This window comes from Osmerus mordax, chromosome 26, assembly GCF_038355195.1.
Source record: "Osmerus mordax isolate fOsmMor3 chromosome 26, fOsmMor3.pri, whole genome shotgun sequence".
Lineage (NCBI taxonomy): Eukaryota > Metazoa > Chordata > Actinopteri > Osmeriformes > Osmeridae > Osmerus > Osmerus mordax.
This window is the reverse complement of record NC_090075.1, coordinates 5,230,900-5,244,609: the sequence shown is the minus strand read 5'-3', so window position 1 is coordinate 5,244,609 and position 13,710 is coordinate 5,230,900. Positions and strand designations below refer to the sequence as shown.

Sequence of the window (13,710 nt, the reverse complement as noted above, 5' to 3'; positions counted from 1 at the left end):
GTGGGGACCGGGGTACAGCAGAGCGTGAGACTGTGTGGAAGGAAGAGTGGTGGGGGCAGGGGGAGGAAGGGCGGGTCTGGGGGTTGTGTGTGTGTGTGTGTGTGTGTGGGTAGGGGTTAAACTGACACAGAGGCGGAGGAACACTCACTCTTGCAGGGTCTCCACTCCATCTCCTTGTACTGTAGCTCCTGCTTCATCTGGGCCAGTTCCTGCTTCAGCCTTGACAGCTGTGGAGGCAGAGAGAGAGAGAACTCGTCATGGCTGACACACACAAGGGTGACACACCACAGCCAGCAGGGGCTGTGTCACCGCTCTGATCACCATCATCACACTCGGCTGTAGACACCGTACACACACACACACCGTACACGCAGCACACACACACCTCATGATCAGCTCTTAACCGTGACAACGCATTTCTAATCAAAGAGCCGCCCCAACAATCCTCCTCTTCGTAGCGACAGATTGTCGACGCAGATGACAACAACGGTCTCGTTTTTCATGAGCTCAGCACCAGGAGAGGCCCGTCACGGCCTTGGAGACAGGGACCTAGCCTCTCTGTGACCCCCAGAGCTGATCTGACCCCCCTCCCAGAGGCCCCTGGTCAGTATATATCCTGCAGGGGCCACACCCTGGCCCTGGTGCCCAGAGGGGCCCTCTCTGCTGCGGGGCCACACAGACGGCCCGTGACGTCCAGCCCCATTGTTCTCCGGCTGTAACAACTCACCCGCTCACGCCTACCGGCCATTTCCGCTTTCATTTGGTCAGGATCGTATTTTGCATTTGAAGACGAGCCAGAGAGTGCTGTGAACAAAAAGAAAGAGATGGACAGAGAGAGAGAGAGAGAGAGAGAGAGAGAGAGAGAGAGAGAGAGAGAGAGAGAGAGAGAGAGAGAGAGAATCAGACATTAGGAAGAGCAAGAAAGAGCAAGAAATTAAAGGAGAGGGTGAGAAGGAAAGAGAGATGGGGGGGGGGGGGTCAGCTTAAACAGAAACTTGATGTCTTCTGACAGATGTGACCACAACAGAGGGGCAGGCCAGAGGGATAGAGTGTCCTGTGATAGAGCAGCCTTTGTGTTCATTCCTCTGGCCCTTCCTCTCTGCGGTGAGCTCCCAGACCCAACCTGTCTGGAGGTGTAAGGTAAGCTGGGTGGAGACCAGGAGGTTGGGAGGGAGGAATCCAGTCAGAGGGAGGGAGGGAGGGGAAGGGAGGGAGGGAGGCAGGGACGGATCAAGGGGGAGTACCTCGGACAGCTGGGGAGAGGAAGTGAGAGAGAGAGTGATGGAGGGAGGTAGGAAGGGAAGGGACTCAGACACGGGCAGGAATGTTCGCCACAAGTTGGAGGAGAAAAAACAAGAAGTGCCAGATTTATGGTAACAGGAAGAGGAAGGGCCTGCGAGGGTGATAACCAGAAGAGGAGGGGCCGGTGAGGGTGGTAGCAGGAAGAGGAGGGGCCTGTGAGGGAGGTAAAAGGAAGAGGAGGGGCCTGTGAGGGTGGTAGCAGGAATAGGAGGGGCCTGTGAGGGTGTTAGCAGGAAGAGGAGGGGCCTGTGAGGGTGGTAGCAGGAAGAGGAGGGGCCTGTCTTACCGCTGGGGGGCTCCAGGCCGTCCTCCTGGCAGAGCTGCTGGAGGAGCAGCAGCTGGTGCTGGGCCAGCTCCAGGCGCTGCTGCTTGATCAGGTACATCTCCTTCTTGGCGTTGAGGGCCTCCTGGGCCACCACCAGGTACTCCTTCAGCATGCGCTCCTGCTCCTGGCGCCATTGGGTCCGCGGGTTCTCGATCTGGGTGACCTCTGGTGGAAAGGCGGAGGGGGAGGGAGACCAGGGGGAAGATTAGAGGATGAGGGGGGGGGAGAGATATATCAGCAGCAGTTATCACATGCAGGCTGTTGAAGCCAGCCCACAGCAGAACTATTTCATAAACACACACCTACTGCTCTTTTTGTGTGTATAGGTCAACAGTAACAACTCGTCCCGGTGTTTTGGCGCTACTGTGGACTTGTGAGAGTAGAACTTGTTTCTCTAATTCTCAATGGAGCAGAGTGCGCAGTGGAGGGTTCTGGGAGGAGGAGCGGCGCAGCCAATCAGCTGCAGCTCCGCCGGTGAGCTCACGTCTGAGACGCGGGTGGGGACAGGAAGTACGGAGCCCGTGTTCCGGAGCAGCAACTCTACAAACTTCCTGCAAAAGCCATGAATGAACGCGGCCAGGCGCTCCAAACAGAGCCAAGGTCACAGCTGCTGGTGAAACAGCTCACTGGACAGCAGTTGGGTTTTTTTATGTTATAAATCTTACATTTATAACAATTTGAAATGTTTTCAATCGGGAACAGAAAAGTATCTGTAAAGGAGGTGAAGTGGGAGGTGAGGCCAGACAGCGGTGATCCAGGCCTCCTGCTGGAACTGTGACTCGCCATGCGTCAGAGCATGTGGTCTGCCGCAAGGTCACACGGGCCAGTGCTTCACATGATCTACACATTCCAGAGGTTCTGTGCGCTTCCCCTTAAAAGGGGCCAGGTGGAGCACAGTGGAGATCTGGTCAGAGATGACCGATTCCGTGTTTAAGTCCTTACCGAGTTCATGCTAGTGACCATTTGGGCTATCTGTGGTTCGCTGTCAAAGACTTGTGTGAGGAAGGAGGGTAGGCCAGGATCCCATCCCCCCCTCTATCCAATACACTCCAAGGTTCTTAGACCATCCAGGGTCACAGGACAGATACAGGAGGGACAAAGAAGATTCTAGTTGATATTCAAGAACACCAGTCAAAACTCTGCCTTCCTACTCGTACTCCTACAGTGTGCGCTCCTACTCCTGTACAACTTCCTGTGTTCAGACACTCTACCTTCCAACTTCCTGTGCGGCAGGGGACTTACTGTTGATGTGGTCGATGTAGTACACCCCCACCTGCTGATCGTACACCACCTCCCAGCCCAGGGGCAGCTCGTCTCCCACACAGTCAGCAAAGGTCAGGGGCTTGGTGATCCTGAGGAGCAGAGAACCGGGTCACGACTAGCACACTACACACACACACCTCACGCCCACAGCTGCTCCACGAGGGTCTGTGTGGCTGTTGGGTGGGAGAGCTCAGATGCTAGACTGTAGGTCCAGAGGTCCCAGGTTTGAATCCTACAGTCACTCTGTATGTGTGCTTTTGGACAAAGAAGGTATGCTAAATGGTAATACTACACCACACTCTAGGCTCCCGTGATAAACATTTGAGTTGAGAAATGCCACCTATTGTATTAGTGACAGTAATATGAACTCATAGAATTTAGAAAAGGTGTACTTGTCATTCAAGAGGTCATGTACCCGGATATTGTCAAAAACACATTCTTATCTTGCAGTGAGGGTAAAATTACAGGGTAGAGAAAGAAAAGAGAAAGAAAACACACACACACACACACACACTCTCAGAGGCATCTCAAAAATCCAGAAAATTCCTTGAGAACCACAATGAATGCATGTTCTGTCATTCCCAGTCTGCAGTTGTGCTCGGTCGGGGGTTAGACAGAGCAAAGCTTGGCGTGCGGAGAAGACGTTCACAAACATTCCCTACATCACAACAGTACTTTAGCATCTCCACGATGCACATTCTCATTTACGATGAAGACTGTGAGTGGCGAGGGGGATGGGGGAGGGTTGATGGAACTAAAAGCATGCGAAAAGGTAAACACAGCACACAAGCAGACCAGAGGCAGTCTGTTGGGACTGTGGCATGGTGCGCCGCACACACCTTCACACACACCCCTCCCTTCCCGAGCCAACTTCTGTCAGATTGTCTCCTAACTAAGGGAGTCAGGTGGCTGAGCGGTTAGGGAATAGGGCTAGTAATCAGAAAGTTGCTGGACGTTGTGTCCTTGGGCAAGGCACTTCACCCTACTTGCCGCGGGGGGAATGTCCCTGTACTCACTGTAAGTCGCTCTGGATAAGAGTGTCTGCTAAATGACTAAATGTAAATGTAACTGAACTAGCCGTTGTTCGTGCAGGACTGGTTAGGCCTGAGACTTCATCAGCTGTCTGGTGTCTTCCTGCTCTGGCTATGAAGACAGCCAGCTGATCTTGTTTAAAGGCAGGCATGCATATTGGGAGTCCTACAGCTTAGGACCAGAGGGAGGGTGACATAGTTGGAGGTGAAGACTAAGTGGATTGTAGTGTCGGGCTGGACGGTGTAAGGGGGAAAGGAGTGGGGTAATTCTGTTTTTGTGTTCAATAGTTTGCAGTATTTTTATTTCTTTTAAATTCTCAAAAAGGTTACTCTCAAACACATGAGCACTTGCAAATGAGTTTCCCACGCTGAAGGAACTTTTTGGCTTGCATGAAAGGTCGTAATTTATTCCTGAGGTAAAAGTCTTGACATTAATAAGGCCTACTAATAGTTTTACGGTCCAAGACAAGTCTCTTTATTCAGAGAAGCCAAACTTTCGAACATAACTACACCAACTAATTGGGCTACATGACATGAGATCATTCAACATTAAAATGCTTCTTTGTTCCCTTCACCACTGTAAACATTAGACCTAGTCTTCCTCTCATGAAGCTAAAAGACAGTGTCACAGATCACTGTAGTTCTCTGTCTACCACATGCATTCTGAGGTCCCCAGAACAGTTGTCAGATTATTGCACAGTGTAAGATCAGGGTGTTTGTCTTCTGGAGGCAGAGGCGTAATTCTATGGGGGGACAGGGGGACACGGTCCCCCCAATATTTGATCATACTGTATGATCATGTGGGCAATATCGATGTAACTGCTAGTACGTCTTTCTTTCCAGCTCCGAAAATATCAAATCCCGGCCGGCCCATTTCCCAAATCCATTCGACTTGCCTTTACACTATACATTAACAAAACCTATTTCTCCTTAAATCCATGTCATTTTTTCCCTATACCTGTACTCTTGTGCACCGTCAATTAGTGAGTTAGGAGCACGAAATCAGACAGACATTTGGCACATATTTATGGATGGTAAATATCCAGTATTTGGCTAACATAATCCCTTCGATAACGACTAGGTGAATTTCACTAGAATTTGTGCAAATTTCGATCACAATACTATACAGCTTGTGTTATACAATAACAAACATCGGACTCTGACTTATTTTATTTAGATTTTTAAAATGTGTGTGCGTGCCAACACAGAAGGTCCCACAGCTGTCCCACCCCAATGTGTGATTGACTACTTGGTCCTTGTCTGGAGGACAGCTGAAGAACATGAAGCACCACATCTGGTGCTCGTCTAACATAAACCTGTCAAACATCTAACCCCAACACAACTAATCGCCCGGTAAACCAGACTCATCACTCGCAGGACTACTCCTTCCGTGTTGATTCCCAGTTTAGATGTGAGCCGATCTGTCTCCGGGCGTAATGTTCTGATGACAGGAATGAGTGTAACGTCTGACTGACAACCATCCATCAGGCTAGACACGAGGGCCGGGGTGGTTAACCCCTTCGTCCGCAGTATGCTCACAATGCAGGGAGAGGAGCAGGCTTGTTCCTGGTGTTGCATGCACACAACAGAGGTCTCTCGCCCTCTTTCCCTCCACTACATTCCAGAAGAGACAGGGGGAGGAAGAGAGGATAGAAGGAGAGAGAGAGAGGCAGAGAGAGAGAGACAGAGAGGGAGAGAGGCAGACAGAGAGAGGTAGCTAAAAAAGAGACCGAGAAACAGACAGAAACAGAAAGACGTGGAGAGACAGAACGAGAGAGAAAGAGAGAGGTTCGACACAAAGCATATACAGCTTCAGTACGAGCTGTGGTCCCCAGTATCCTGGTCCAGACACGTACCAGGCACACAATTTACCCTCGACACCACACCTGCAAGCCCCGCAGAGAGGACCATCACAACGGGGACAGCGAGCCACACAGCTGGCTCTGTTTTCCATTTGAAGTGGGTGTTAAGAGGCGTTCTGGACATGTAAATGGATCTGAAGAGACAAGACCAACACTAGCACACTGCCAGTCTGCTCCCTGAGTGTTTGACAAAAGCAAACAAATGGCTCCACCGCATAAGGCCTTTATCCTGAGTAAACAGTCGCTGGATTTCAACCACGGCGCCCCTTGTTTAACGTGGGATTTAAATGTATGTTTTCACCCAAAGTAAAGAACCAACTATGTGGACGGGACACATGTAGAAACGTAATCCATTTTATAGCGCACGTAAGATAAGCAAACACGAAGAACAAATTTGTGGAGTGCGTTTGAAACGCGCGACAGGCCCCATGTCAATTGAAGTCTATCCAATATCCCATTCCATCCACTAGGAGTTCATTCGCTGCCCGCGGTCCCAGCCGGGACGACGTGTAGTCATGAACCACAACCTCAGCCTAAAATGTTGGGTTGGTGTCACACAGCAGCCATAAAACCAGAGAATCAAAACACGAGTGACTCTGGGAAGCGAGCAGTGTGACATCAGGGCAGCGAAACAGAGCGGTATTGAGCTGCCCTTCTCACAAGCCCCCTGAGGGGAGAGGAGAGGAGCTGGGCTCTCACACACACATCTGAGGAAGAGAAAGTCTGAATGTTTGGTTTGTTACGCAGTCTTGTGACAGCGGCTCCAGCTCTGCCAAGTCATGTCTTGGGAGGCTGTTTAACCACCGTGTAGAGGAGAAGAGAGGGGAGGGGGGGGTGGTAAGTAGGGGGAGGAGAGGACCGAGGAGGAGGAGAGGTGAAGGCAGAGAGGAGGGGATGGGACTTCTAACCTGGGCAAATCAAAAACCTTCCTTCTACAGAGAGAGAGACAGAAACATTACAGTGCTCCACAGAGACAGAACTCCGCCCACATCCTGAGAGGAAGTCTTAGCCCACTCAAACTCACAGGCTCACAAACATGGATCTAGACCTAGACCGAACGCCATCTCAATAACGGTCAACCGAAGAGGCTGACGATACCAGCAGCCAATCCTGTCACACACGGCGACACCTGGGCACATGCCTCTCAAGCCAGTGAGGAAACCAGTCCAGGCCAATAGTAGAACTGAGTTAAGCTGCACGAAAATACCACAAGGGATAAAAGAAAAACCTTCAAGTGGGTCATGGTGCCCTTCGGAGATTCCAAAGCATCTTCACAGTTCAAGGCTGCACAGACAGATAGTCTGGCATCATAAAGAGTCAGACAGCAATCCTTTTCTAAAACATCCCCATGAAATGGTACAAGTGAGTCACTGTCAGTAATCCTCCACGCTGTTCTATCTGCATGTGCGATGATAATAGTACTATATGAGTATTCGTGGATGTGCTCTTCCACCCAAGGCTGCGAGAATGCCATTCTATAAGGGTGACCATGCCGCTGTTGGATTTGGAGTGTGGGAGCTAATAATGCTCGCCATTTCAGCCCAACACGTACGCGCTAACGATGAGAGACATTTGCTAATTCTATAATAATCTGTGCTGCATGCTGTCTTTGGTTTTTCCGAGAGGGTATTTCTATCTGTAGCGGGGGCCCCTCTGGGTGCCTGGGGCCCGGGGCATGGGAAAGGCATGTGAAACTAGAGTCTGGGCCACGAGGCCTTGTCTGCCTCTCCATCCCCACCACTCCTCAGTCCTCGCTGGCCTCGTCGACAACAAAGGCCCAGAGCTGCATTCCGGCTGCAAATTAAGATGCTCCAAACAACAGGCCGAGGCATTCCTCATACGGAATGCTGCCCCTAAAAATAATATTCCCAGTTAAACTTAATTATAGGAGGCGGGAGGCTGTGTTTTAATGCTGTGGATTTGGGACACCGTGTCCCCCCCCCCCCCCGGGGCCGCCAGATCACAGTAACAGCTCTCAAGTCTTTAACAGGCCACATGTTTTTAAACAGCTAATAAAAATTGAAAGGAGCTCCTGTCCCTGTTGACTGCCACGCCAGTCGATCAGGTCTGTATAACTTTATTGCCGTTTTTTACAGCCTTAATTCATCCACTCTGTTCATTTAGACTACTTGTCGCCATGGCACGGAGGTGCGGTCTGTCTTGGTCGCGTGGGAGTTCAGGCTAGACATGGTTGCCATGGATGGGGGGGCGTGGCTTCTGCTGGGCAAACCGTCCCATACAGCTCTGTCAGACGGTTCAAGTTATGACCACAGTTCAGGTCGGGAACGTTTACCAGTGGCACACAGACGCGCGCAGCTCCTGGTTTCGCCGCACGGGCTACCCTCGCCTCACAACAGGCAAGATCCTCAAACACGGATGGAACGAGTTGAGAGGTGTCACGCTGGCGGAAGGATGTAATGAGAGATGCAGATGGTGTACTCCGTCTCAGACAGCAAGCTGCTGATGCTGAGGTCCACAATAAGGAGGAGGACTTGACCTCTGAATAACTAGCATCGCATGTGTTGACACCCCAAAAAAAAAAACACAACAAATGTGGCGACACCAAGATAGATGCTGTCATAGATGGGCATGAGGGCTGAATGCTATTTACTGTACGGCCCATTTTAAACTGTAACACACCAGAAATAACTGTCCGGTTTCTCCCTCATTCCAGATTTTGCTGTTAGCGCCTCTGCAGAGTAGAGGAGGGCTACCCGACCTGATCCCCATGGGACCTGTTGGAACTACATGTCGGGGGTTTGGGTATGCTTCCTGTTTGGGTATGCTTCCTGTTTGGGTATAGCCGTTTTGGTCACGTCAGCTGGGCTAGCCTACTTGACATAGTGATTAAACGGTTCTTTCACAAGAATTATAGTGTAAAAAATGAATTTAAATGATGGAATTACTGTCTGTGAGTCAAACGCAGTGCCTCAGCTCGCATTAACTGCGCCTGACTCGGGTTTGTTTCGGACATTAATAAAAAGAACGCCTGTCGCGTTCGGGTCGAGCTCAGTTACTATATTCTCTCGGACTCGGGTCGGGTTCAGACAGAAATATGCGGGACGAGCCTCGCTCCAGAGGGCCTGACAGACACACAACCTCCGGGAAAGAAGAAGGCCACAAGTGTTGGTCTAAAAATTCCATTCTGGGTTAAAAAAGAAACGTGAAAACAACTTTGGGAGGAATGTCATTTATGTGCGCCGGGCTGGGAGAGAGAGGGAGTCAGCAGGCGCAGCGTTTTAGACCCTGGAGCAGCTGGGAGCGGAGAGGCCAGGCAGCGTCTGACATCCCCAGACCCCGTTATGAGCAGAATCTGATGAAAATAGGACTCCTATAAGTAGCCCGGCTGCCTGAACAAGCCGTCTCCCTGTGTGACGCACACATTTAGATGGCGTCTCATCTCTTGGGGTGGAGGGTGAGGGTGGGGTGGCAGTCTAGGAGGGAGGGGAACGGGGGACGGGGGTAGCCCAGACAGGCCCGTCTGAGTTGAAGAAAAAGGATGACATCCTTCGTTACGAGCCGTAGAATTTCTCTCTTGTAAAAACCCTCGGTTTAACGCGTGTGTAAAGAACACAGGGACAACTACTGTGCAGCCGGGAATGGGAGGAGCTGCCTGTTTACCGGCCTCATAACAGACTTCCTGCATGACTACATCTGCACTTCACTATCCTATAATATACTTTTCTATACCACAACATTATTATATGAATCTACACCACTCCAACAATGCACTATATCATAACACTATACGACACAACTACACTATTCTATACTATACAACTACGCTATTGTACACCACTGCACTGTACAACCCTATACTACATCACTACACTACTACACTATACTAAAGAATACTACTCTACCACTACTAATGCATCCTCAGCTAGATACGTTCATGCCTAATGAGCACGTTGGCACAGCTGGCTCCCACTCCTTCAGGCCGGATGCCCCAAACATATACAGACCGCACATTCAGACATGCATACATTCTACATGTGAACACTGGGCAGGTTGGTAGGCAGACACTATACTATCCAAGTACACTATTCTACAGTACGCCCAGACACATAGTACATCCATGTTTAGATACATACATTCTACATGTGAGCTCTGGGCAGGTTGGTAGGCTGACAGGAGAACGCAGGGGATCCTGGTCTGTATAGGCAGCGACCATGGAACAAAAGCACATTTCAAAGTGTGCCGTTTTGGAGTCAAAAACGCTTAAGTTTCACGGAGCACAATGGCTTGTTGTCTGAACAGGGATTGTATGGAAGGAGACAGGCAAACGCATTGTTCTCTCAGGAAACAGAACACACAAACCACACAGGCAAAGTGACACGGCGCTGAAACAATGGCACGTTGGTAACCTCCCTCTTCACCAGAGGAGAGAAAAGAGCGGTGATAATGAAAACACTGGGAGAAGCAGAACAGCAGAGGGATTCAGGCGCATGTGAATAACCTCTAGGCGCTGGAAACACGGCTCACCCTTTCCAGAATAATTGAATTTGGTGAGCTTTGTGGCCACGTATAAAGGCCTCCCTTGGCGAAGCGGCAGGCCGGCCGCGCTCGAAGCACAACAGAGCTAATAAAGAAGAACTACTGAGGCTCTGGGACTGTGGAAGAGGCTGGGGCTCTGGGAACGAGGCTGGGGCTGGGCTCTGTGGCTGGGACCAGTGCTGGGGCTGAGCCTGGGGCTCTGGGTTTAGGCAGGGGTTGAGGCAGGGGCTGGGGCTAAGCGCTGAGGCCATGATTGGAGGGGGCTAGGGATGAGGCTGGTGCTGGGGCCATGATGGAGTGGGCTGGGGCCGGGGATGAGGCTGGGTTGGAGGGTGAGGCGAGAGGGGGGCAGGCACGTGGGAACTGTCTCTGTTCTGCTGCTTTGTCAGGGGCCGCCCACAAGCAGAGCCCCTGGGCATTAGTGTAGGCATGCCTGACATAACGCTCATTCCACAGTAACAAAAAAGCCCCACAAAACTGTTCAACTGCAGGGCTGCCGGAGGGGCCCGGGCCTCAGGGCTGCTGATAAGGACAGAGGCAGGAGGCTCTGGAGATGGAGGGGCCACGGATAGAGGGGCAACAGAGGCAGGGAACAGTCTCCAGGGCCTCTGAAGGCTACAGGGCCAGGGCAGCCTCCACTATCAAACTTCCTTTTGCATTTGGCCCAGATAGGGTCTCATCTCGACATGTGGGTTCCTTCAAAATATGAGTCTGGTACCTGACAAGGCTGAAAACAGCAGACTTGCTCCTGTGTGTGTGAACGAGGACATCACAAAGACTATGCAGTGTGTGTGACACATTGCTTCTTCCTAGAGCAGGTCCTGTGGTTTCCCAGGTGACTGTGTAGTGCATTCACACACTCATCTAACTTTTCACTACAAGTTGTCACCTCACCAGTCCAGCTCCATTCTGACCCTCCATCCCCTGCCTCCTGGCACACTGACCCTGGAAAGCCCTGTCTGTCCACTAACATCCCTCACTCCCTATCACTCACTCTCTCTCTCTCTCTCTCTCTCTCTCTCTCTCTCTCTCTCTCTCTCTCTCTCTCCCTCTCTTCTTGTGTCTCTCACTCCCTGTCTCTCACTCTCTCTGTGTCTCTCTCTGTGTGTCTCTCTCTGTGTCTCTCTCTGTGTCTCTCTCTGTGTCTCTCTCTGTGTCTCTCTCTGTGTCTCTCTCTGTGTCTCTCTCTGTGTCTCTCTCTGTGTCTCTCTCTGTGTCTCTCTCTGTGTCTCTCTCTCACCTCCCAGAGAAAGATTGATGTATCAAAATTGTCACAAAATTAAACTCAGGCTCATCTCACCTTGAGTGATCTTAGACAAAGCCGTTTTTTCATAAAGAAAAAAAATGAATGGTATGCTAAATAGTAACCAAGAGACTGTAAGAGACAGACCAACTGTAAAACTGTATTTACCCCCTCAGATGGGTTTCAGATTTCAGATTTCTCAGAATCATATCAGCTTCACAAAACAATGGAAAATCTTATGACTTGTGGGGGGAGACTTCAAGTAGATCAGGTTTTCTTATCTAGATATGGAAATTACTTCAATCCCTTTGCTAAAAAAAAAGAAAAAAATACCAGTGGGAGCGTCTTCTGTTTGTATACAACATGTTAAACGTTTTTACAAGCCTTTAAACTGAAACTTTGAGAGGTTCAAATGTTTCTTATTTATCCACCACTGTAGCCATGCTACTCTTATACAGCCTACATGGTTAATGTCTTCATTGTGCACCATTTGCACCAACTTTATAGAGCTTCACTATTATTCTTCAAGATTACTCTGTAAACCAAAAAGTTGTTTGAAGTATGTGTAAATCCCCAAACTCGCGCCGTTTTCTGGGCTGGTGAAATCTAAGTCCCTCCAAAGCACATCCTTGCAGTTGCAGCTTTCCAAGTGGCCCAACTAGCATTCTTGACATACCTCCACAGAGATCTCTGGGAGTTGTAGTATAATGTGCTTATGCAATTCCGGGATGTGGTTGTTTCAAAAACACGGTGGGGATTACAAAAAAACTATTAACGTCTTAAAATAGGAACTATCTATTGTATTTCATAATCTCTTCAATTTGAGTTGTATTAACAAGAAAGTGTAAATACAATATGTTACTGAACAATGAAATTCTCAATCTGTTATTAAGTGATTGGAAGATTTGCCAGTCGCACATGTGATGATCAGGTCTGCTGTAATTATTTTCAGCTGATTGATTTGATTAAAACAGAGCTGACTGGGTTTATTTATACAATTAAATCAACGAAGAATTGAAAACGTAAATAACGTTGGCTATAGGCCTATCCAAACTATGCGGAATCAGAAAACTCTGGAAGAATAAATTGAGGTGGTGTCATTATTTGTAATAGTGACAGAACAAGTTGTTCACGCAGCATAACATAAATTTACATCCTGTCAACTTAAACATAGGTTACCAAAGCATAAAGAAGTGACACTGCCTTCTGAAGGCGTTAATAATTTTAACAGCACAGGCTATAGTGGTCTTTAAAATCTGGAAGTAGGCTACGCACTGAAAAGTCGAGACACTCCTGTTTTGATTTCCCGGCAAAACATTACAAACTTGGCAAACTTGTTGCTGTGCTGACTTCGCTTCTCGAGACCCTCCGCCCTCAACACTCCATCCTGTGGATGAGATCTCAGAACGTTGACTCAAAGTTAGATGAGTTAAATCCCTTACTTTACAGCGTTCATGCATCCCTACTTCGTTTTACCTGTCCCTAGGATCAATCCATGAAGTCTGTCGAGTGTTGTGGTCAATGTAGAAGACTCTGCCGTCATAATCCCGTGCTTCTTCCCAGCCCGCGGGTAGCGGCAGCTCCGAGCTTTCTCTTCGTTTACTGCTGCTCACCCACGGCATAGCGTTGGGATGGTGAGGGGGTTATTGCTGACGCCAGACCCCCTGCCCTTTCTCCGAAAAGTTTCCCTTCACAACATTACAAACTCTCTCTTTGCACTGTCTAGATAACTACAAAAACATTCCGCCGAGATTCACAACTTCAACGAAGCAGCCCGAAATGCATCTACTTTTCCCAAAAAACTACCGCGACGCTCTCACGAGCCTCGGTCCTCCATGTTCGCCTGCCCTACCATATTTCATTCCATCGAGTCCATATTCGGGCAAAGGAAATTTACATAAACGGAGAACGTACGAGTGAACGAGTGGCTCTGTCCAATAGGATACCATGTTTCCAGGCTCTCAAGTGATGAATCTGTGTAGTATAATTTGTTATTTTTTTTTGTAATGGAATCATGTTATTATGTGAGGGATTTGCTAAACCTCATTGGATATGTTTTGAATAGACTAGCCTACATGTTTTGTAATCATCATTCTGACCTCATCTCTTAACTGTTACAATACACTAGCTACTCTAAAATATAAAATAAAATAATGCATATCATAATGTAGGCTAGCCTACTTTACT

General features: G+C 49.1%; 1 protein-coding gene across 1 annotated transcript in view; it reads right to left on the bottom strand.

Annotated features, from left to right (window-relative positions):
• Positions 1-13,364, bottom strand: part of LOC136936263 (protein WWC3-like) — a 26,031-nt gene extending 12,667 nt beyond the window's left edge. Inside the window, 6 exon segments of the mRNA XM_067230041.1 lie at positions 149-170; positions 173-227; positions 728-804; positions 1,589-1,792; positions 2,870-2,979; positions 13,000-13,364. Coding sequence (XP_067086142.1) covers positions 149-170; positions 173-227; positions 728-804; positions 1,589-1,792; positions 2,870-2,979; positions 13,000-13,145 — 614 coding nt within the window. The 5' untranslated portion in view covers positions 13,146-13,364.
• Between the last annotated feature and the right edge of the window lie 346 nt (positions 13,365-13,710).